The 25,636-nt window shown below is 36.0% G+C and overlaps 1 protein-coding gene across 1 annotated transcript in view; it reads left to right on the forward strand.

The window, feature by feature from the left end:
- The first annotated feature begins 1,686 nt into the window (after window positions 1-1,686).
- Window positions 1,687-25,636, forward strand: part of EDAR (ectodysplasin A receptor) — a 71,875-nt gene continuing 47,925 nt past the window's right edge. Inside the window, exons 1-5 of the mRNA XM_082244548.1 lie at window positions 1,687-1,823; window positions 11,798-11,871; window positions 12,265-12,387; window positions 13,456-13,637; window positions 14,218-14,303. Coding sequence (XP_082100674.1) covers window positions 1,769-1,823; window positions 11,798-11,871; window positions 12,265-12,387; window positions 13,456-13,637; window positions 14,218-14,303 — 520 coding nt within the window. The 5' untranslated portion in view covers window positions 1,687-1,768. The remainder of the gene's footprint in view (window positions 1,824-11,797; window positions 11,872-12,264; window positions 12,388-13,455; window positions 13,638-14,217; window positions 14,304-25,636) is intronic.

Below are 25,636 nucleotides of genomic sequence, written 5' to 3' on the forward strand. Positions count from 1 at the left end.
ATGTCCCCCACATGTCATTTTGGTGAACCTTGGGCTACCTACTGGTGTCTCTAACAGGCCTGCCAATTGAGAAGGGGAGTCAGGTAGGCTCCACAGGACCCCATCATTTCCAATGGTTTCCCTGCATATACTAAGTTCTGAGTGTGAATGGCCACAGCAGGGAAGATGGGAAGAAAAAAAAAAACAGACAAAAAGATACAAGGGAAAAAGGAAAGACAGTATCGATAGAGAGAAGAGAGGGAGGATGAGAGAAAGCTAAAGAAATACAGTGAGATAAAATAAGGCTGAGAGTGAGAGAAAAGCAGAGGAAAAGAATGAAAGCGAGAGAGAGAGAGAGAGAGAGAGAGAGAGAGACTGAGAGAAAGAGAATTAAAGAAACAGAACAAAATAAAATGAGAGAAGCAAAGAAAGATTGAGAAGGAGAGAGAGGAGAAAGAAGATGAGACAGCGAGACACAGACAATGATTGAGAATAAAAAAAAGGAAAGCTTCAAATAGACTTAAATCCTTTATTTTATTGTGTGTATTTAAATTACAATAACTCATCTTCAACTGATTAGTAATTTTTTAATTTATTTAAAATACATATTTTGTATTGCCCATATGTTTATTTTATGCATGTAAACATTTTTTCACTATTGGGGTATGGAAGGTTTTGGAAGAATTTACTGGGCCCTTGTCTCACTAAGGTTTAATACACTCATATAGAGTATTATTATAAAACACACCTGTGTACAGACTACTCTGCATTCTATTGGTCATATAGGACTCTTCTTTTTTGTGTCTATATATTGACAATGGTTATATACTGCAACATCCCAGAATACACAGTACGCTGCAGAAGTGTATCTTCAATTGTGCTATACTGTATATCACATAAATTGTGTTAGCTTCTTACCTTAATTTTTGGAGGCAGTCATTCTTCAACCGGTTAACTGTTGCTCTTAAAGCAGTAGTGCCCTCATCTTTATCAGTTAGCTTTTCGTAGTGAAATGTTTTCTCTTGTTGTCATGTATGACCTATGTGAAACGTTCGTTGAACTCCCTATGACTGTTTGGCTTTTCTGTGGTGCTAAGAATTGATTGGCTGGACGTACAAGTATATCTGAGTTATGACAATTGGAGTCTGGCTATAAGTGGAGAGTTTCAGACTCGTTTTCTGTGTTCACTCTAATAAAGAGCTAAGGATATTATTCACTTCCGCGTTTCTCTCATCACAACATCTAGCATTTGGATGCTGTCCCGTGATACAGTGCAGTGTGAGTACTTAAACTGGTGTTTATTTATTTATTGATCTGCCTATAATAATCATAGCTCCTTTCTTGACCAATGCTTCTTGTATTGCTCTTTTGCTCTTAATGTTTGGGCAATTTAATGTCTTGGTGAAGACCAAACTACCACTTTGTAATTTTATGCTGATACTGCAGGAAAAAGATTTAATACTGTACATCAATTAAACTATATAGTCTGTGCAATAAACCTCCGCAGGTAGCAATGATTTTGCCACCATGCCAGCTTCTTGCCCTTGGGCAATGGTTACCAACAGTGTAAGACATTAAGGACATATGGTTTCCTAAACACTGGATTAATTGCAGGTTCTAGTTAAGTAACAGTTTCTCAAAGACCTTTGTGTATTTCATTGCTAACTGTTTATGTGGGTGGAAAAGAGGCAGGGCTGCCAGATCCCTCACCTCACCAGTAAGCTGAGAGGATAAAAGGGAAAAAAAGTTTATGTTCAAACCCCAAAAAACAATTGCCTTGCCTGGATAAATGCCTACATTGGCGACTACCCTGGAACTCTGCCTTCTGCCTTTAAAGTGCTTGTGTGAGTATTATGAACTGTACAGTATTTTATTTAATATCAGCATATATTGTGTATTCATGTCAGATATAAAGAATTAGCAATATCACCTATTTACTTGTAAAATATAGAAACATTTTTATAGAAGTAAAGGAAAACGTTGATGCATAAGGAGCAGTAACCCTTAACAACAAAGCAAGTGCCTTCTTTTACTAGTTTAAATCAGTGTTAATTGGTTACTTGGGGTTACTATATTTTTGCACATTGTTTTATGCTTTATTACACAAGATGTAGATAAAGGTATTTGGAGTGTAGAACCTAAGGATAATATTTTGTATAGAATCCTATTAAAATATTGTAGAAGTGTAAAATATGGTAATATTATGTGTGTATAACTGGCAGGATAGTGTAAGCAAGAAGACGCCACAAAAAAAAAAAAAAAAATGATCTGACAAGTAGAATTCTGTTCTCGTATCAGATGGAGAATTATAATCTATCTTGTTCTTGCCGGAAGCAATTATTCTGCAAATCAGACAGTGTCTGCTTCTTTACTTACAGAGTACACAGTATGTGTACACAGCATGATTTACATTAATAATGTTAGAGCAGTCTATCTTAAATGCATAATGCATACTATGTGTACACAACACTGGAGCTATTGGAGATATACACTATTTTTATTACTGCTAAGGACATCATGAGGTACATACGTCATTTATGTATGTTAGGGTAGAATTTACTCGGTTTTAAAGTGTCAGAAAGTGGGGAATTTTAGTTGGATAATAAAGCATACCTAATTATAATTTGATGAAAAATTGGTTTTATCGTTGCTCTGTGTTCCAGAGCTTGAACATATAAACAAAAACAACACTTTATATATTAAACATATCTTTTTACAGGCACCTGTGCCCAGTGGAAAGGAATACATGCTGATATGGGAGAGTTGTAGACACACAAGTTGAGGTGACTGTGCAGAAATCCCTTACGTTGCTGTAGACAACTCTTTTCAGTTTTGTCTATAACAACTCCATAGCAGTTAGCAAAATGTAGACATTTCTCTTTGGGCACAATGGATACATCAAAAAGCTAGAAAATCATTTGTCAATAATTAAATATCATAATAAATAATGTTTATGTTTGTTTGGGGTAGCCTCTCTGCCCTGAATATCAAAAATGTGAGGGGCTGCTTATAATTTCATACATTTTAACATGCATAAATGAATTCTAAAATGTCCTGCTTCCAGATCTATATATCATATTATTAATATAAGTTAAAATCCTGTAGATATCATAAGTATCATGTTTCAGTAGCGCATTGTGATATTATTTATTGAAGAATTACCTCAGGTGACAGCAAGTATTATTCGAAGCAGTTGAAATAATATTCCCAATGCCACTCCTCTGCCAAGTCAATTTACTTTCAATGTATTTCCTTTGATCTCTGTTATTCTTGACATTTCTATGAAATCTCAAGATGAGAATGTAACCCAAGGCACAAGGGTAGGTGCATATGAATAGGGGTTTCTTTATTCTTCCTCAACAGTTAAAATGTTATCAATCATGGTACCATGCTGGTCATTGACAAATACACAATTATTTGCCCTAAGCAGATTTTATATCTACTTTGCTTTACTCTTTCTATTCCTTATATACAGTATTTTAGGATCATTTTGAGTTATGCTTGGTAAATAATCTGCTACACTATATCACAAAATGGCAACACTTAGATAAACCATGGTTGGTGACTGAAAGATCAAAATACCAATAAGTAATGTTTCAGGTGTATCCAGCTCCAAGGAAACTCCTTGAAATGTGTAAGCAATAGCCGGACTCCAGCTAGCAAGCATGTTCAGGCTAGATTGCTCAGCATGTTTCCAACCCAGTTAGGATAAGCAGATGAATTAATGGATACTTGGATCTCCACAAGAAATATGGGGTACACTTACTAAAACTGGAGAGTGCAAAATCTGGTTTATCTCTGCATTGAAACCAATCAGCATCCAGGTTTTATTGTCAAAGCAAGCTGAAGTTAGAAGCTGATTGGCTGCCATGCACATCTGTATCAGATGCTGATTGATCCAGTTTTAGTAAATCTCACCCTAAGATGGCATAGCAGATGTATTAAATACCAAGGTTTATCCAGGGTGATAATGCATAAAATACACGGGCAATCCACTTACAGCAAGTAACATTCACTGAATAGTTACCCTATGATTTGCATCAAAATGTGCATCTGTATAGCAAATTACTTCCCCTATGTGTCAGGTCTACTCAATTTACCAATGAAGGGAGTAATTGGGTAGAAACATGGAGGCTCACTGCACCGACTTTGAAACCTCCTGCCATTTGCATTAAAAGGACATACCATCCAACTTTCTAAGAATAGGTCAGACAACGGTAAGTATATACACATCCAATCTATGGCAATCTTTATGTGTGTGAAGGGGAGAAGTTGGGGGCAACAACAGTACCTAACAAGGAAAGCCACTGTATGCAGCAGACAGTGGTTTGGGACTTAACATGACCTTGTCATTACAGGTTTAAAGGTGAAAGAAAACATACCTGGAGAAACTAGAGGCAATATAAGTAGCTTTTGATGGCCTGTGTGTTCACACGCCTCTACTTTGCTAATTACTGGCTGCCGCGGGTATATAACACTTCCGTGGGTGTAAACTACCTGATCTCAACCTCATGCTTTAGTTCCTCCTGTCACCACATATGTCCTGTAGAGATGAACAGTTTGGCAAGAGGAACCACAGTGCACAGCATGGAGTAGGTATTCTACACACCTGGAATAGTTTGATACATGCAGCAGTCAAAGTGAAGGAAAGCAGTGGTGTTTTAACACACGGGGCACCAGAAAAGTAAGTATATCTCTTCCTCCTTCAGGTATTGTATGTCTTCTATCAGTTTTGACTCTGTAGTTACACTATAAAGCAGCTCTTAATCCTAAATGGGTTAAGTTTGCAAAGGCACTGTGTAAACAATTGCCCATTTTTTTATAATGCTTATACCTTTTTCATGTTTTTTTTCATGTGTTTTTTGCAGTACTGATGATTTTCTCTAGGAGCTTTTGTAGCCATTTCCTGTGTACATGTGCTCACTTCAGTACCGGCTGCACGTCGTTGCTGATGGCAGGCTCCCTGATGGTCAAAGCAATAGACCATGCCTGTGCAATGTGTGTTGGCACAGCTGCTTAGTCTCTATCAGGAGCATGTCTGACAGAGTGACAACACAGAAGCACAACTAGGATTTAGTTGTCACCCTATAAAAGGAAGTGCCAGAAAACTTAGCTTCATTCCCACGTATCATAATAATGAAAGCTGCAAATGTAAGAATACTGAAAAACACTTTTGAAATTACATTAGATTTTAGTGATTTTGTCTAGCTATACTTTTAAAAGTACCTCTATTCTTTCTCTAAGCTTATACTCACTGCTTTAATTTAGTGCATACATAGGGTATAGAATAACACTCATACAGATCTTCAGTGTTTAGAGGCATACCCTATAATATTCCCTGTATAAACACACACCCTGTCATTCTGCTATCTTGCTGAAGTCCCTGTTAAATAGCTCAGCAATCCAAGGTATGTAAAATCTCACAAAATAACCTGCTACAAATGCCATACTAAAAGTTTTATTTTTTTTTAGATCTTACATTTTTTTATTTTAAAATGTCTATGTCCACAAGAGCATTGACCCCCTAATTCACTATAAATTCATGCTATTTTATTTCTGAAGTTGCCTTTTGTTTGGAATTCATAAAGCAACCTGTTAATGCAAACAGCCAATAATGTGGCTGCACCTCAACAGATGAGTCAAGCAAATATGGTCAAAAGGTTTGTTTGTTGTTCAGCCAAACATTAAAAAGGGGAATGCAAAAGCACTAAGCAGCTTTGAATTGAATACAGAATGGTTATTGGTCCCATACCTGGTGTTTGCAGAATATTGTAAATTGCTAACCTTCTAGGGTTTCCAGAGAATGATGAGAACAGTAAAACATATCAAGAATAGCCAGACTTGGCCAAGAATTTTACAGCTGTTCAAGGAACCACTCCTTATAAAAGTGGTGTGAAAGAAGGCACTTCTGCAGCAGCAGAAGACCAAGTTGCATTCCACTCCTGTCCATTCAGAACAGGTGAATGAGGCTACCATGGAGAAGTGATCATAAAAGCTGAAAAAAGGCTCCTGCTCAGTTCAGTCTGATACAGTTCAAGGTGATTAAATGATTAATGATAAATCTAAAAAACAACATCAATTTGGTGGATAGTTACCTGATGTGACCAAAGCATGTCGGCTATCATTTCTGAGCTCTTCTAAAATGGTAGTTGATAAGCTTTTGGGTCACTAAAGAAGTATGCATTTGAGAACTATTATTAAAAGTAATGGGCGAACATAACAGCCAGGCAAGTGGCTTTGTCAGAAGGAGGTTGGTAGTGGAAAACTTATACTTCTCACATTCCCTTTTAACTTCTTTTATGTTTCATTTGTTTATTTTGCCTACTCAGGGATTCTGGTGGTGGGATCTTTACCATTGACCAGATCTGCACACCTGCATTTCCATTTGCCATGAAGATAATGAGGGAGTGTGGATTTTTTAGATTTTCTTATTATTATGAAGAAGAATGCAACTGGAGGAGGGAAACACAAATGTTGTAGTAGGAGGACTGACACTCTTTACTTTGGGAACAGACCCGGGGGCAGAGGGGTCTGCTCCTTTAAGTTGCTAAGTGTTATAAATAGCTAGCTGGTGTCTACCGCCATAATAAGCTGAAGGTAAAATATAACTTTTTGGTAGACTGGTAGATCCTTTATAGTCCCATTTAAAATGCAGGAATTCCTACTGATTAACTAAGAGTTTGTACACTTAAGTAAATATGTCCAGAAAGTAGTTTTGTCACATAAAACAAGTAAAATTAATATTTTTAAAATTAATATATTTAAAAATGTTTTTAAAACTATTTGGATCACATACTGTGTATTACAAGAGCAATGTAATAGGTACATGTTTTTACTATATGAATGTGCTAAGCTGCCCATTTTTATTCTTTTTAGAGGATAAGGGAAAAATGATCAGAGCAGTTTATATTAGTAGGGGTAGGATTACTGCTGCCAGAAGTATGGTATACTGTTAGCCCTGAAGTAGTATTTATGCACTCATGTTGTCCCGGAGGTGTCCTTTTTACTCCACAGCTGCCTGTTTTTTTGTCTTTCTGTAAAAAAAACAAGGTAGAACCAACATTCAGTGTTCAGAAACAAATATTTTTCATCTATTAATTATGTTCACCCACTTTTATTGTAAAGAATCAATGCTGCCAAAAAGGGCCCTGTCAGGTAGAAATATTTAAGCTGCCATTGTTTTTAAGAAGTTTCACAGCCCATTCACACTGATCCGACTTCGACCGCGACTTGGTCAGCCTGACAAGTCGCGGTCCGTCGCGTCCCATAGTGTAGTACAGGAACGGTTCTAATAGGTGCGGCACAAGTCGCTCCGACTTAGAAAAAGGGTCCTGTACTACTTCGGGGCGACCTGGAGCGACTTGCATAGACATTCATTTTATGAAGTTCGTGCAAGTCGCGCTGCACGCGACTTCACAGGTCGCCCCGAAGTCGGATCCGACATAGTGTGAACGGAGTCTTAGGGTACTAATGCTGGTCACTTATGTTCTTATCATGCGTTTTATCTTGTCGGATATACACAAGCTTGTTCCACATAGAGTGAATCAAAAATAAGAGTGACAACCTCAGAGCATGCACCTTTATAAACAAATTATCAAAGTCAGCTTCTGTATTTTTCACCTGATAAATTCATTTTAAGGTGGATCCATACCCTAACAGAAAACATACATAAAAGCATTTATTTTCACATCAAGAGAAATGCTTCTACCTTTCAGGATTCTGCATAGTCTGTTTATCATTACCTTGCTACAAGTCTAGATATGCTCTATAAAAATGCTTGGAAATACAGCCACCCCATATCACAATATGTATACCAAATGTACTATATTTAATCATTTTACATTTTGATCCTAGCCCAAAATTGCTTTAGGTCTTTTAGAGTAGTTGTAGAAGGAAATAGTTATAAATAATGAGGGTCTTACTCATAATAACACAGAGCAGAGGGTATTCCTAAAAAATGTGCTAATGAACTCAGAAAGCACATAATTAAAACACCGGGTTGATTTACTTAAACTGGAGAGTGCAAAATCTACTGCAGCTCTGCATAGAAACAAATACATTTCCAGTTTTGTTTTGTTTTTTGCCAAAGCTTAAAGGAGTTGTAAATTCAGAAGTTTTTTTTATCTTAATGCATTTTATGCATTAAGTTAAAGAAAAAATCTTCTGGGTGTACCCAGCACCCCCTAATACTTACCTGAGCCCCATCCCTGTCCAGCGATGTCTATGAGTCCCTCAGCCATCCAGGACTCTCCCTCCTGATTGGTTGAGACACAACTGTGGCACCATTGGCTCCCGCGGCTGTCAATCAAAGTCAGTTAGTCAATCAGACGAGAAAGGGCGCAGGGCCAACAGCAGCTCTTTGTCTGAATGGACACAGGGAACTGCAGCTCGGCTCGAGTGCCCCCATAGCAAGCTGCTTGCTGGGGGGGCACTCAACAAGAGGGAGTGGCTAGGAGGAGCAATGAGGGACCTGAGATTAGGAGGATACAGGCTGCCTGAGACCATGGGGTTGATTTACTAAAACTGGAGAAAACAAAATCTGGTGCAGCTGTGCATGATAACCAATCAGCTCTTAACTTCAGCTTGTTCAATTAAGCTTTGACAAAAAAAAAAATGAAAACTGATTGGTTTCTGTGCAGAGGTACACCAGATTTTTACACTCTCCAGTTTTAGTAAATTAACTCTTGTGTTTCTAAATGGAAAAGAGAAGGGATCCAAGAACACCACTTTATGTTACACAAGCAAACAAAGGTGAAGGAGAAATATGGACTGTAGTAGTAAACAAGGGTCAACAGTCCCAGGACAGATTTGGAAGAAGGATCATGGTGAAGTGATCTTTGGGTTTTGCAGTCAGGAGGTAACTAAAATCTTTGTAAAGGGCAGTTTTAGTGTAATGATTAACGTGGTATCTAGACTGAAGCTAATACAATAGGGAGCTAGCAGGGTCCAAATGTTCAGGTTTATTTGAATGCCAGTTGGAAAAACATTGGCCATCAGACATTCTTGACATGCAGTGCAGGTCCCAATTATCCAAATGTAGTAATCACACTAAAGCTTTTGAGCTTTTAGAAATTGGGCCAGCTGCATCCAAGACTGAAATGTATACTTTCATTTTTCTAATTGTTTAATATCATTGTTCAATTCTTTTTTAGAGCTGACTGTTGAATATATAATAGTATATAATACTTTATTCTCTTATTTTTGCAGTCAATGGGTTAAAAGCGTGTGCTAATTAAATATCTTTGTAAATATGCCATAATAACCAAACTGCTGTCAGAGTGTACAGGTATCAGCCAAACTAAACACTTTTCAGTATGTGCTAAAGTGCATTTTACATTTTCATAAGGAGGAAGGCTGTCAGACTTTTGAAATGAAAGAAAATGAAGAACTAAACTGGTTCTTCTCTCCCTTTGCTGAGCCAAGGGTCATTTTTAAAGAGCAAATTGACTAACAGAACAATTTGCCCTTCTGAGACATGTCTTAACTAGCACAATAGCTGTAAGGAGAAAAGGATGGAAACATTATACATTTTGAAATAATCTTCCATTATTTCAGTGTCAGTTGAAGGAAAACTAGAGCTTACATGTAAGCTGATTTGAATTCTGAGACATAAACCTATGGGGATATATAAATGCAAAAATATATCCCTACGATATCCCGATGAGAGAGACCTCTCTTGGGTGAATTGCTGTGCGTTTTACTTTTGATTTTGTACTCGAGTAACATAGTGTATTCTGAGTGAGACTCTGAGTTTCATTAAATTAAACCAGGGCCTTAGGTACTAGGTCCTATTTTCTGTTACCTTGTAGTATTATTCAGAAAAATACAAAATTTTTCCTACAATCTACTTGCATGGGGGTGGTTGTGTTGGTTAGGCCCATGTGTTTATTTTCGGATTAGCTAGTTCTCAGCCTTGCTTGGAATTTTTAAATTCTTAATTTACCCAAAAAAAGTAAACATTGACTCAACCTGAAGTTTCAATTATCCCTAGATATTTCTACTCACAAGTGAAGAGTGAAAGGTAAACAACATACGCATCTGCTGATAAAATTTTTCAAAGTTTGCACACTCAATTTGCCATCATTGTAATGCATCCTTCATTAGCAATTGAAAATGCTGTATTGCTATACCAAAATTTTGTTGGGTTTGCTGTGCTAGGCCATCCATGAGATAGGCCATCAGCTTTGGAGCTGCTGTATTCTGAGGGTGACCCTAACCCAGAGTCAGACTACCCATCCATCCTTGGAGCACATGTGTTACTTAAGAGGATAACTACACACTTCTGATCATGCAGTTTTTTACCATCTTATGTCTTTGATAAGGTAAGCCGTGACTAACTCCTCTATAAGGAATAAGATCAGTGGTACAGGTTTTAAAACTTTGTCTAATCCTTGTTATTCCCTTATATATAATCTTGTGCTAAATGCGTGGGCTTACGCCTCCAGGCACATCATGCCCTGCATATCCATTCATAGTTTGAAGCGTCTTTATTGAGTGTGAGGCTCAAATTTTGTTACATTTAAATGGACTTTTACAGCAAAATTCGATTTTTCACTACTGTATTCTACCCCCTTCGCAGTCGCATTTGTTTTTTTTTTTTTTTTTTTTGGGGGGGTGTTTACCTTTTTTTCTTCCAGTCCAGTCGAACCCATGTCTTCATTTTTGCCTAGGCAACAATGATGTAACCCTGCTCTTGTAGCCTCCTGGGATATCTATGTCACATATTCCAGGAAGGTATCAAATGGGACATCAGACAGCGCTGGAGGATGGACCTAGCAGTGCGTATCATTAGAGAGCTGACTGTAAGAAACAGCCGGCTCCTGATGTCAGAAGAGAATATTGCTGTGTTGGGCCTGGTAAGCAGCAGTGGATCTCAGCAGAACAATGCTGAGATCCACTGGGCATGGGAGTATGTTTATGAAGGATTACCCAGTAAGAAAGTTAGGAGGGGACTGAAGTTCATTTTTGAAGTTCAGCCACTTTACAGAGTACCATAGCTCCTACAGACTGCAACATTTGTTTAAAGTAAAATGTCTGGTCTTCCCAAAAATGGTATTCCACTATGAGGGGAAGTTTGATAAAACAGGTTACTAATTGTCCTCATTTATCTACTGGGGATTCCATTGGTTTTCTTGTCATAACTCTTGATTGTACTCCACCTTACCTTTTCTATAACATGAAATATATTAAAAGTCCAACACGGAAAGTGAGCCTTGCTTGTATGGCTGCAGCAAACGTGCATAACTGGGAACTCATCCACTGAGATGCAAGAAATCACTGTGCAATTTAGCTCTCTTGCATCTTTCAGAAACTGAAAGATAGAATTGTGGGTGGTAAGATCCTTTAAATGAATCCTTCTTCCAAAAATATTATTCCTGCCTGTAAATTTATAAAAAAACAACCAGGAATGAAAAGTCTGCTTACTGCCACTGTTTAGATTCTGAACCACAAGGTTCGTTTTACAATCCATGTAACTTTTCGCTTCCTCTGTTCCAGTTCCAGTCAGGTCATATTGTGCCAGACAGTAGTAGAGCTTACAATTTTGCTTGTGGATCTTTAAAACTTAGGATGTAAAAACAGGGATTGCAAGTGTGTATGTATATACAGTATGTACAAGCACTCTGCCAAATTACTCTGCAAAAAAAGAAAAACCAAAGTTTTGGCAGAGATCTTTTTCAAGTATGCCTGTCACTAATATTAAAGAGGCTGCCACTATATATGTTTATTTGTAATTGTGTTTTTTATCTAGTTAGGTAAAATGTACAATAAAGTAATGAAATTAAATACATTAAAATTAATCAATGTGCCTTTTTTATAGGTGGGAGACACAGTAGGAAGAATATGAACAAACAAAGCAATAGTAAATTGACCCACATATTCCCTTTTTTAATGGTGAGTATTTTCTGTCTTTATTTGTATTAGCAACACTAATATAACACTGACAGGAACTCTGCAAAACTTTTGCTTTAACCCTGAATTAATTATGCTCCCTGAAGAGACTTTCTGCCCTGGCAACCTTTGTATTTCAGGTACATTAAAAAGGCTAATTGTCAATACTATAATAATATAAACCAGTCTTGTCCCAGTTAGCTGAAAAAGTTATATTTATATATATATATATATATATATATATATATATATATATATATATATATATTTACCAAAAATATATAAATTGATTAAATGGTATATTATTGTCAATAAACACTTTACATGTTGATTACAGTAACAAAATCAATGAATCCCAGTGATGTTCTGTTTTGTGCGTTGATCTTATTTTTGCAGGTGTCTTTGGTGTATTCAGCTCTAGCAGAGTACTCTAATTGTGGTGCAAATGAATATTATAATCAGACAACTGGTTTGTGCCATAGCTGTCCAGAGTGTGAGCCAGGGGAAGAGCCATACAATGTAAGTAGATACTAATGGTTTCAAGAGTGCCAATGGAGATGTCTTACGTAATAGCAGTCATCTAAATGTTAAAAAAGGAACTGAACTCTGGAAGCTGTGTCCAAAAAAGGAAGATAGAGAACAAAAGTCTAGCCACCGGTATTACCTGTGGTCTCCCTACAGCTGATCTTTACTGGAGAATAAGATAGAAAGTCATGTAGTGTTTCTCCTGTTTATGGTTCTCCTGTTTATGGTAAACTGCAAAAACATTTTGCATCAAAACTGCCTTGAAAGAGCCTATGCGTTAATGAAGCATTTTTCCAGTCTTTGCGGTATGTTTTTTAAAGGACATGTTTTTTAACTCAACAAACATGCTCCAAAAATGCTGCAAGCAGGATTTTGTTCACCGAAACGGAAGCGCACTGCCCCAGTGTGAACACATTCATTGATTTTAAAGGGAAGCATTTTTCTTAAGCTTTTCAGGTGTTTTTTTCCAAAGCAAAAGCACTGAGTGAAAGAACAAAATCAGTGATCTTTTGATGGCTGACAATTAATTATCCAGTCTAATTAATAATTTTATTAATAATTATTGTGATTTCAGCTGCACCACCATGATGACAAATTCAGGGTGTTATGTCATATCCCCGTTTTAATAATTACTCAAGTAACAACATATATGTACAGATTAGTAGGTAATCAAGACAAAAGGCTGCCCACCAAAATGCAGGATATACTTGCTGGAGAGGATATGGCTTAAAGTTTATAGACACTTTATATTGATGTGCTGGAAACTTGTCTATTACTTTTTTGATATGTAGAAATTCTCTGTTCATGTTATATACATTTCTGTTAACGGGTATCATCATGTCATGTCAGACTGTAATGTTATGCTGCATACCAAGAATTAAAAAAAAAAAGACATAAGGCTGTAACCATTAGTTTGAACACTAAAAAATGGTTAGATTTGCCCCTTTTAATTAGCATAACTATCTAGCACTGAAACTATGTTAGTGGCAATAAACTACTAATAATATCTTTGATGTGACATGATCTGTCATTTTTCTGTAATAATGTGTGTTTTCACTTTAGTCCTGTGGATATGGCACCAAAGATGAGGACTATACTTGCATGCCTTGTCTTCCCGGCAAGTTTTCTAAAGGTGGCTACCAAATATGCAGAAGACATAAGGACTGCGAGGTATTTTTCCGGGCTACTATTTTAACTCCTGGAGATTCCAAGAATGATGCAGAATGTGGTCCTTGCATTCAAGGGTAAGTTGATGTATAGTAAAAGTTATAACATTGCATCTAGTGTGAATTAATACAAAGTAGTTCAGTAAAGACATGGACTGGGACCAATACACTATAATAACACCAACCACTCTTTCTGGAATGTAGGTCCAATTTATATGAATCATCATAATAGCTTGAATCATATAATCACTTACAAAATTACAGTAGTATAAGACTTTCAGTGAAGGCAATGCCTCATGTTAAGATAATGTAAACCATATTTTCTCTTGGAAACTACAGACCCTTAAAATCATTTTTTTTTCTTGGAAACGTGGAGTGTGACCCAGCTCTTATAATAATATGACATTGTAAAACACATAAGTAATATATTTTTTCAACACATTTTCGGAGCCTGTCTATCCATAGTACAATTAACTTTGAATGCACACATATACCAAGTTATGGAGTAGACAACAAATTGATTTCTCTGCTATTATTTGCTCCAGTTATATGAATTATGTTAAGTTACATTTGCAGCAAAGTGGATTGTTAAACATATCCAACATTGAAACTGTATAAAAAAGTATATTTATTTACTTTATGATGTTCCTTGTCTAAGGTACTATATGCTGGAGAACCGTTCTAAAAGCATGTATGGCAAGGTTTGTCACTCTTGCTCACTGGCACCTCCAACTGTCAAGGAATGTAAGTAGACTGCCATTTCTCTTGTGCTAATTTTCAGATTGATAATAACTCTTTACAATATCTACTGCAGGAATATAGAGTGTAATTTAAAGGAAATTTGCCAAGATCGAAAACGTGGGAGCTTCTGTTGCTGTCTTGCCTTAATATGAAAGCATCAAGGCTGTCATCCTTATTTTTTTTCATAATTGTGAATTGTTACTGCCCTATAACAATTAGGCAATTCAGGGGTCCCAACTTTGCTGGCTGAATGCTTGTTATGAGCCATTAAGTAGTGAAGTCTTAAAACTTGTACCAGTAAAAAAAGGTCAGCAAACAGCAATGACAGTCTCATTATTTCTATACTGGCATGCTCCCTTTAACTTTTAGGTCAACTATTCGTTTGTAGAATATATAGCAAAGGAATTAAATATAAGCAGAAAAACATATGCTACATATCAGTTGTGTTTTTCTTGGAGTGAATTTGAAAGTCTACAAATCTGCTTTAAAGCTATGCATCCATAAGCATTAATGTGAATACAAGTTGAGAGTTTCTTTTCAAAGAATAGACAAAAGACTGGTAAGAATAATGATTTTTGCATTTTTTTTTCTACATTTTGCATTTTTGTGTAATCTCACTCAAAGGGTATATTACTTATATATTTCCTTACATCAGTAGGAAAGTTGGTGCTTCTTGTATACAGTATGATCTCATATGGGCCATACAGCCCCATCTGACTTGTTCTAATAGAAGAAACAAGTGAAATCACTGCAACCGACATATAACATATTTTGCATGCAACCCAAGTGTTTCACTGTAAAATTGGGGGTGTATAGGCATAAATATATTCCATGAGAGTAATTAGAATTTAAGTATTTAGTTAACTTAAAAATAGGTTGATGAGGCATAGCATTGTCTAAGGAATCTCCTAATGTTTTCAACATAATATTGATAGAAATATTTAAATAAAAGGCTCATTTGGTATTTTTGCACTGGTGTGGGCAAGGGACAATACCCAAACCGTTGTCTTTGTCAGTAATTATATCCCATAATTGGAATTCTGAGGATAGTACATGTTTTGTATATTAATATATAAGCTCTGACTGGCAAGACTTGATACTGTTGTGCTTCGTATCCTGCAATTTACCAAGAAAATGTCTGTCTATTTCCACTTTAGTGTGGTCACCCCAGAACTGTCTTCAAACACTTTTTATCAGGCATTATGTTGTAAATATTTGTTCTCTCAAAAAATGAGTCCGGGGTTTAACTCATTATTATAGTAAAGCATAACTTACCTCCAAAATTGGAGTTTGATCTTTTCAAACCCTCTTTCCCTCCACAATTACAAATGTTATTTTTTTTATTATTTTTGTTCTGGCCCCGGCCATTTGTTCCTGGTCCTGCAGCCTCCTGGGATACTCTCTTAATATCTCCCAGGAGGCTTCAGGACCAGGGACACAGAGGGTATAGATGGTGGGCCCATTGCATATTCCAGAGCTGGCTACCAGAACCTAGAAAAGGCAGCTAGCTAAGGAGGTCCAAGATGGCTGTGTGGAACCTGAGCTATGTCATCCAAACAGCAGATCACAGTAGGACACTGTTGGATTCACTGTGCAGGTGAATATGTGTTGTGTAGATAAGAGGGAAGGGAAAAAACATGCGGGAAGTTTAGTACTGCTTTATGGAGTATAAAATGTATAACTTTATTGCCAGTTAAGTATTTTGTAAGTTGACCATTGTTTGGTTTGCCATGACAAGATTCTTTGTTTTAACTCAGGTTTGTCTATAGATGTTGATGCACAATCTCAGAAAGTGGAATAGTTACAAGGAGAATTGCTTAAGAAAGTGAAGTGTGCAGACTATAATTCTTAAATATAATTGATTGTACTCCAAGACAGAAAGAGCATGTGAGGGAGCAAAAGGGGGTTAATTTGTATCATAGTTCATCAATACCTGCACCTTTCTACTGTAAGAAAATTGGTGATTTAAAAAAGTGTAAAACTTGTAAATGAAGTGAAAATTATGTTTTTACTGACTATATAGTATGGCTTCTATAAATATCTGATAGAACTGTTTCTTCGGCACAATTGAAAACAGTAGCAGAAACATGAAGTTCTTGCAGTGGAACAAGACTTCCCCCAACTCCTTCCCTTTTTAATGATAATCTTTTATTCGTTCTACAAATGTTTGAAAAACAGACATACATGTTGGCCTTTTCTACTCATTTTTCAATTAATTATCATCTATGCGTGGCCACTATCTAGTGAATCAAACAGTATCTCAGCATTCAATGGTATTCGGAAGCTGCGTGCAATGAGTGTAGAGTTACAAAGAACACCCTAACCTAACATAAATGAAAAAAGCGCTGTAATTTTTCATTTATGTGGCCACTATCTAGGTTACCTAATGGAAGCGCTAAAGTATGCCTCTGAAGATTTTAATTTTTCCTTTGAACAAGACATAAAAATATAAAAATACTTTGAAGTGCCATAGCTAAGCATCATAAGGTATGCTTTGATTAATTTAGGAAATTTTAAAAAACACAGCAGTTGGATACCAGATAAGTATATATGTTCAACACAGAATATATTGTATAATTTATATACAACAGTTCCCTTTGCCACCACAAAAGGCCTGACCCGTCAAGGCATGGACACAACTAGAAGTCTGAAGATATGCTATGTTTTCTGGCACCAAGCTGTCAGTAGCAGATCCTTTAGGTCCTGTAAGTTGTAAAGTGGGTCCTCCATGGATCGGACTTGTTTTTCCAGCACTTTCCACATAAGCTCTTTTGGATTGAGACCTGGACATTTCAACACCTCAAATTCGTAGTTGCGTTCCTCAAACCATTCTAGAAAAATTTTTGCCTTGTGGCAGGGTACATCATCCTGATAAAAGAGGGCACTGCCATCAGGGAATAACATTGTCATGAAGGGATGTGCTTGGTCAATGGTCAGCAACAATGTTTAGGAAGGAGGTATGTGTCAAAGTAACATCCACATAAATGGCAGGACCCAAGGTTTCCCAGAAGTACATTGCCTAAACATCACACTGCCGCTTCTGGCTGGCCTTCCCTTACTGTATCCTGGTGCCATCTCTTTTCCAGGTAAGCAATGCCCATTCACCCAGCCATCCACATGATGGAAATGAAAACATGATTCATCAGACTAGGCTACTTTCTTCCATTGCTTCGTGGTCGAGTTCTGATGTTCATGTGTCCATTGTAGGCACTTTTGGCTGTGGGCATAGGTCAGCATGGGCACCCGACTGGTCTGCACAAAAAACTGTGATGCCCATTTTTTCTGATTTCAACACAACAACTTAAGGAAAACATGTTTACATGCTGCCCAATATATCCCATCAATTTTCAGATGCCATTGTAATGAGATAATCATTGTTGTTCACTTAACCTGTCAGTGGTCGTAAAGGTATGGTCTCTGTGTGTATATGTATGTATGTATATATATATATATATATATATATATACAGTATATATATATATATATATATATATATATATATATACATTCAGTTGGGGTTTTTTTGGTGGTATAACAAACATTCTCTGGAGTAGGGTGGGTGACTGAAAGCAGAGGAATATAAGAGAGCCCATACTGTCGATTATGTCAAATGGACTAATGTAGGTCCCATAACAATCACTTTTATGTCATGTAGCTATACAGTTACATGCAAAGAGAGCAGCTAAATGTATATATTTTTACCGAAATGTGCTAATTATTTAAAACCCTTATATTCTTCCTGCTGCACCATTTTTCTGACTGGTAAGGTTTGTCTGATCAAAACAATAGACTTTCTGTAGATACTAATGATGCCAAACATCCACAATATAACTGGTAGCCAGAGACTATGTCATCTGACATGGTGAAGTTCAGAGCAGCATTTATTTTCATGCTTAGAGAGAATGTTTCTTGTAATTCAAAAATAGAAAGTTGTTTGGTAATGCTGATATGTGCACTTGATTGATTTAAGTGATGTGTAATTGCCAATAATAAGCATCAAGTAAGAGTTGGCTTTTTTTGCTAGGTACTGACAGATTTATATTTTGTTATTCATGGTGTTAAGTGAAGCATATTGCATAATATACCCCCTAAATGTGGACAAACAACGAAGAAACCTATCTTTGTGTTGGGATGCTGTCAAAGATTTAGGAGTCTTTTAAAGGAGTTTAAAAATGCTTTTTTTTCCTGGCTGTCTCTGGTTCCAGTATGTTCTGAGTCACTGACCAAGAACAAGCCTACAGCCACGAAATGGCCGGGTAAACAGCTCTAAAAAAAAAAAAAAAAAAAAAAAAATGAAGGTACATGATTATTTTGCCAAACATAATTCTATTCTGACAATTTTTTATTTCTCTAATGCCCAGCCCGATGCTTTACAGCAATATACTACATAGGTCTGTAAAAGACTCAAACCTGTAAAAGAAAGCAAACACAGTCCTGCATTTATTATTATAAGCTTAGTCTGCACAAATTTATGTTATTTTAAGAATAGTAGTAGCACTTTTTATACTAAAATTTTAACGCAGATGCTCCATATGCAGGAAAAGGTAAGTACGCAGCAAAAAAGGTATAAATTGCCATTGAGGCTTACTTAATGGAGCATCATAGTCCTTGGGGTTCATTGTTATTTAGGTTAAGTGTTAGGGAGGTAGGTAAATAGTACAAATGCACAAATTCTGATCCTGTACACACATATAGGTTCACAGCAATAACTTAGCGCAAACTTTTACATCAGATTGAGATTTGTGATACTAGTCAGCCTAAATAATTTAAGGGAAACACTGTTTAGTTTAACCCTAACGTCATCTGTAACAGTCTGATGTCATACTTAAACCATTGTCCTGCCTTTCCTAATATTTTTGGGTGTGATTTGTCACTATGTACTGTCGTGTCTGGGCATCATCCTGTTACATAAGTACATACAGTACATTAATTATTACAGTCACATAAAGAGAAGTTGGAATGAAGCCTACAGTCAAATGCTATGGATTTCATAGCATATTGGATAGCAAAATGTTTATAGGCCAGCTGTAATTGTCTTTAAAATATTTATAGCGCTGACATATGACTTAACAATCAAATTACAGTGCTAGAGTTCTTTCCAAGATTAGTCCAGTTTAATATTGGACAGATGTACATTATTCCGCCAAAAATACTTAATGATTCAAAGCAGATCATATACAGAACGTATAATGAGAACAGGCTGAGTGTGAGCAAAATGAAGGATCATTTTTCAAAAAGACATAAACTAAAACCAATGAGAACTTTTAAAGCAATCACAATATATTGGAAAGGTAGGATTCAAACCCATCTTTATTACCCAAATCCATCCATAATAAAGAGTACTGGTCACAACACACTTTGAGATGACTTGATCAACATATTCTATGTCAATGCAGTGAATCTGGATATTTGGCTTGGGTAACCAACATGAAGCATGACTAGTGCAATCATTTCTATGCAATACCACTATCTGTCACAATGGGATTTTTTTTCTGGATTCCTTCTTTTTAAATATTTTAAAAGGTGGCATTGCAAAATAAAAAAAAATAAAAAAGAACAGCAAAAAAAAAAAAAAAAAGCAAATGACCTATCCATCAAAATTTCCGGCAAGAGGTAGTTGTGGTCTTGTATATTATTGGTGTTGCAAGCATGAGAAGTTCCAAGTACTTTGTTCTTTGTGCGACAGCTTTGAGGGTCAGAATGCTCACCCACTCTTCTATTGGTTCATGGGCTTCAAAGATACCCTAAGAGCCTGAAAACATGCTTTGTGTGTGTGCAGTCACCTTTCGAGATAACCCGCTCCCTAACTGACACCCACACCACCTTACTGCATGTGTTTTGTTTTCTTCTCAGGTTCCAAGAAGAAAAAAAGATCACACAAACGTGTAAAGTGTATTGAGAGCGACTGAGAGTCAGAGCGTCAGTCTTGTCTGTCCGTCTTTATATGCCATTTTTCTCGTCATATTCCATACCTTGTAGACTGTCCACAATATCTTGTGCTATGTCATATCATTAACATTACTAACCCATAATAACAAATTATTCATGATCAGCATGTTCTGTCTTTTCTCTATGTTGATGTAAGCAATAAATAATAAATACGCAGTGTTTTTCCACAAGTAACAGTGCAAGTTTTCTTGGAAGACACCAATTATCAGATGTGAATAGTTGCAACATCAAATGTCCCAATAAAGGCCACAAACAGATTAAATAAATATTTTGTGAATATTTGCAACATCAACTGCCACAATAAAGGCCACAAACAGATTAAATAAATATGATGTAATATTTAGAATATTATAGTAATAGAAGAATGGGTTAAACAACCAAAATAATTAAGCAGGTGGTACACAGTGAACAATCAGACTTTCAGAGCACATAGTAGTTTATATTTTACCTATGTCTTAGATACACCATACAAACTATCCTGGATCTCAGTCAACAGATGGTACAATAAAAAAAAAATGTAACTAAAAATGGGTATGCACAATAGTTACCATAACTACTTCAATAGTATTTCAATAGTATTCATTATATATATATATATATATATATATATATATATATATATATATATATATATATATATATATATATATATACATATAATCTACAATCATGTTAACAATTTGTCCCCTAGCAGCTAGAAAGCACTGCACTTGACATATCATCTTCAACATTTTTGTGCCCTAATGAGGGTAACCACTTTTCCTATCCATGAATATCCAAATATTCAGATACTCAGTTTCATTCTCTGACAATTGCACATCCTTAAACAATTACAATTGCAAATCTGACTTATCTCTGTAGTTACTAAATTTCTGAATTTTTTATGTCGCTTTAAAAAAACCAAACTAGCAAGTGGACAAGAATCAAATAATTCTGTTTAAGTTACATGTTGACAACTTATAGTGATCTCCAAATCAAGAAGAATAAAGACACATCCCAATGAAGAGAGTACATACACACAAAACTGCAAATTATGGGACTTGTAAAAAAAAAGTATATTATTCATATAAAATTCACACTGTAAATAAAGAGTGATTTTTATATAAGTATTGTATATGGTCTTAAAATATATATATATATGGCACCTTAAAACTTCCTAGACTTGTAGTTTTGTATGTAATCAGTTTAAGGCAGTTGCAATAGCGGTGCATTGTGAACCACATCTGATTTATTTCAAACATTTTTATATGTAACAAACATTTTTTCATTTGTCTCAATGTCATCAGCTGGCACACTGTGGGGTTGATTCACTAAAACTGGACAGTGCAAAATCTTGCATAGTTCTGCATAGAAACCAAACAGCTTCCATATTTTGTTTTATTTTTTTGTCAGAGCTTAACTGAACAATGTGACATTAAAAGCTGATTGGCTACCATGCACAGCTTCACCAGGTTTTGCACTCTCTGGTGTGTTCGGCAACCCCTGTGTATTCGGCATTTTTAAATACTGCAAACCCCCTTTGGCCCCTTTCACACATATGATCCGTTCAGTTCATCAGTTCATTCATGTTAAAATGTATCAGTTTTCCATCCGTTTTTCTTCCATTTTTCATCTGTTTCTCATCCAATTTTCATCTGTTTTTTTTACATCCACTACCAATGCAAAAACGGATGTAAAACGGACCGTTTGTCCGTTTACATCTGTTTTTTGTCTGATCCGTTTTTTTGACGGATGAAAAATAGGGCATTCATCCGTTCCAAAAAAAGGACATTGACAGAAGCGGATGAAAACGGATTTTAACGGATGATCTTCCGTTGTCATAAGTTTTTACATAGAGATGCATTGATGTCCGTTTTTCATCCGTCAATGGATGGATGAAAAACAGACAAACGGACCGTATGTGTGAAAGGGCCCTTAGGCTCCATTCACACCTGAGCGTATCGTTTTCAGGTGGGGTTTTTTTGGGCGTTTTTCAGGCGTTTTTTGCAGGTGTTTGGAGGAAGACATTGACATCTAATTATATGCAAGGAAAAAAAAAACAGCATTTTTACTTGCACATAATTGGATGATGGAAGTCAGTAGAGCTTCATATCATTCACCAATATCTGGGGAAAAATACTTGCAAAGTGAACAGTCTATTTGTCGTTAATAAACTGACCCCTGTGTCTTAACACATTCTACACTTAAGCCACAATACTTTACTGATTGCTGAGGCTATTAGGGTCTCCCAAAAGAACTACATTGGTCATTAATTGCTAAGGACATTTTTTAAACATTTTTGGCAGATTCAACAATGGGTTCCTGGACATATGTTCAGTTTGTTCTCATGTTAATGAATTTTTCTCAATTTTATAGAAATTACACTTTTTCCACAGCACTGAATATTGAACCAGTCCCTGCTACAGTTTACTACAGTTATACCAACACACATACTAGAGCACCCATCAAATGAAACCCCAACACTGCCAAAGTGCATTAAGCCGGAGTGTGTGTGCAGGCAATCACATGTAAACATAGAACTGTGTAAAAAGTGATAAAATAAAGTAATAAAATACAAACATTATTGTGTTTATGGGGGAGCGTATATAATTTACTGTAACCTTCATTTGCTTTGCTTTGCTGGCAAAAAGGAGCATTTCCCATACAGGATTCTTCCTTAACATTGCACACAACACATTCAGCTCCAACATATTATTCCTGAAGCCAGTAATTAGTATGTACATGCAGTTTGGTATTTATTGAGGCATAGCCCCTCTGCTCATTCTCAAGGCACGTATTGTTCTGTGAAGAATGCAGTCACACATCTTAACCTACTTGCTGCATCTCTTAAACCTTTTTGCCACATTATTATTCACATCCAAGGAACACAGGGCCATTCACATAAGAATGTCAGACGGTAGCAGCTGTGTGTTTACCTCCTCATGCAGGTGCTTTGCTTGGCAGCTCCTAGAAAACCACATGTATAGTTCGAACCTGCAGAGAGATGCCTAAGACAAAGGGCCTGCGTATCCCTGTAATTAATTACTACTGGGACCTTGCCTTCAAATATGTGTCATAGGAACTGATTGCTCTGGAAAATCATTGTGTCACAAAACGCAATTCACCTCCTATTAGAAGCTGCTTCACAGAAAATCAATTTTGCAGAAATAATAGAATTTTCCTAACAATTAGGGTTCATAAAAGAACTTTCTAGGTTCCTCTGTCATTTTGGAATAATCACGTTAAGAAGTTGGAAAGAAAGGTAGAAAACACGTATCCATGAATTTACAATTTAGTGTTCTAATGATCTAATTGTAAACATAGCCAAATGACTCTCCTGGACCATGACCTGATCATCATTCTCCTAATATTACACTTAAAGGACCAATAAATATCGTCATTCATATCATTCATACACTATTTGCTAACTAAACACTATGAATAGAAAAAGTGGCATATAAAAATTGGCTGGCATTGGCTCCTGGGAGTTTGTTGGGTGGTATAATTGGACAAGACAGGACTTCGTCAAAAACTAGATATGGGACAGATGAAGGTGTTTGCTTGCAAAGGTCCAGACAGAGACCAGTTTACAAGATGTTTAATACCAAATGAATAACAATGTTCCAGAATACCACCCAGCGGTAATAAAAGCGGCTGTATATAAAACAATATATACATATATAACTGCATATTTCACAATGAAATTATATTCAATGCACATCAAACAACTTGGCTGTTCACATGAACTGCTTAAAACATACCTTTGTGTAAATTTGTATAAAAAAGAGGGGAGTGGTTGTACAAGAAAAATATGTTTACATGGGCTGCCTACATCCCTAATTCTAATAATAATTACTTACCTAATAATTACTTTGTATACATTTGATCCAAAAATATCACAACAATTGGTAGCTTATGATGTTTCAATAAATGCAGCTGAGTTCCAAAACTAAAAAATGTATAGAGGTATCTATAGGACAATACAGGAATCCACAATGGAATAAAGGAGAGAATTGGGACTATACGATACTCAGAAATTGATAGAAAAAACTTAAGAGGGATATAGACCAAAAAAGAATAGTAATAGAAATGGAAAAAAATAAAATTAAAGCTTATTCAGACATTCGTTAAAACACCTCGAATGAGGAAACACAGATTAATAACCAATTAAAACATCAGATCACCTAAAGTACAAACATAGCAATGCATAGTATGAAGTTTCAAATTTAAATAGAAAAAATGATTTATAAAAGCCCCAATTTGAGGCACATTGATGCTAAATCAGAACCAGGTTGAAATAAAATAATCTGGTAAAAGAAGAATTTCCACTTACGTAATTACGTGAGCTCTTCAAAAAAAAACCTGTGCATTAACTGGACAATGCATCTTTGCTACCCCTTTGAAAAACATGTGCACTGCAACTCCCATTAATCTGGTCATTTTCTATATAAAATCCCCCTGAAGGCAAGTGTCTGCGTCTGCTAACAAATATTCACTCCATAGAAGTAATCAAAGAAAATGTATTCAGCAGAAAACTGGAGAATAATTTTTATAGCTTTTCCTATATAACACATGTTATACTAACGCTGTTACTACCTTGTACCTGTATTTTATTTAATAATACTAACCCTTTTGTGTTGCTCTTTGGCACACAACGATATTTTATGTGTTTTCTGTTTGTGAAAAATAATCTAACATTAAAAGATTTTTTTTGTAGAACAGATACTTGCACACCTTTTTGTACATGTCACATGACCAAGTTATTGGCTGTGAATATTGGTGTTCCTTGGGTCTCAAGTTTAACAAGTTACCTCTCTCAAAGCTGTATCACCCTAAGCCATTCTTTTGAGTTTGGTGTCTGGGAGTTTCTAGTGCATCCATTCTTATTGAAAACACTCTAAATTAAAAAAAATAAAAAATGAACTTAATGGATGCATTCGTAGTCAATCCTTAAGAAAGTAAACAGCCACAAACTAAACTAACTATTAAAAAAAATGTTATTTTTCGTTGCATCCATATAATGCTGACTATAGATTGGTTATGAATGGTGTCCATCAATGATTTTTGCACTTCATTCATATTTAGACTTTTCATATTTCTTAATAGAGTCTTGTTATCATGGGCAGTTCTTTGGTGTACCGCTTATTTTATTTGTTGTCTACTACAACTTGCATTGTATATTTTCTAGAAAGCAGTCTTGGTAAGCAGTGTTGTTTTATTGTGAATTTAAGGGCCAGTAGAGAAACAAACCTGATTGCATGGCTAAACCCCTTTATTCTAAAATTCTTGCATAGTGAGTGCCTAGACAAGAGCTGTACTCTTTCTTAAAGCATGTGTTCTCTATTCCTTTGTGATTAGGGAACATTCATTTCCTTCTTTCTCTCTGCCCAATTGCTTTCATCTGGAGC

Source organism: Pelophylax lessonae (assembly GCF_965119305.1).
Source record: "Pelophylax lessonae genome assembly, chromosome: 2".
NCBI classification, from domain to species: Eukaryota; Metazoa; Chordata; class Amphibia; order Anura; family Ranidae; genus Pelophylax; species Pelophylax lessonae.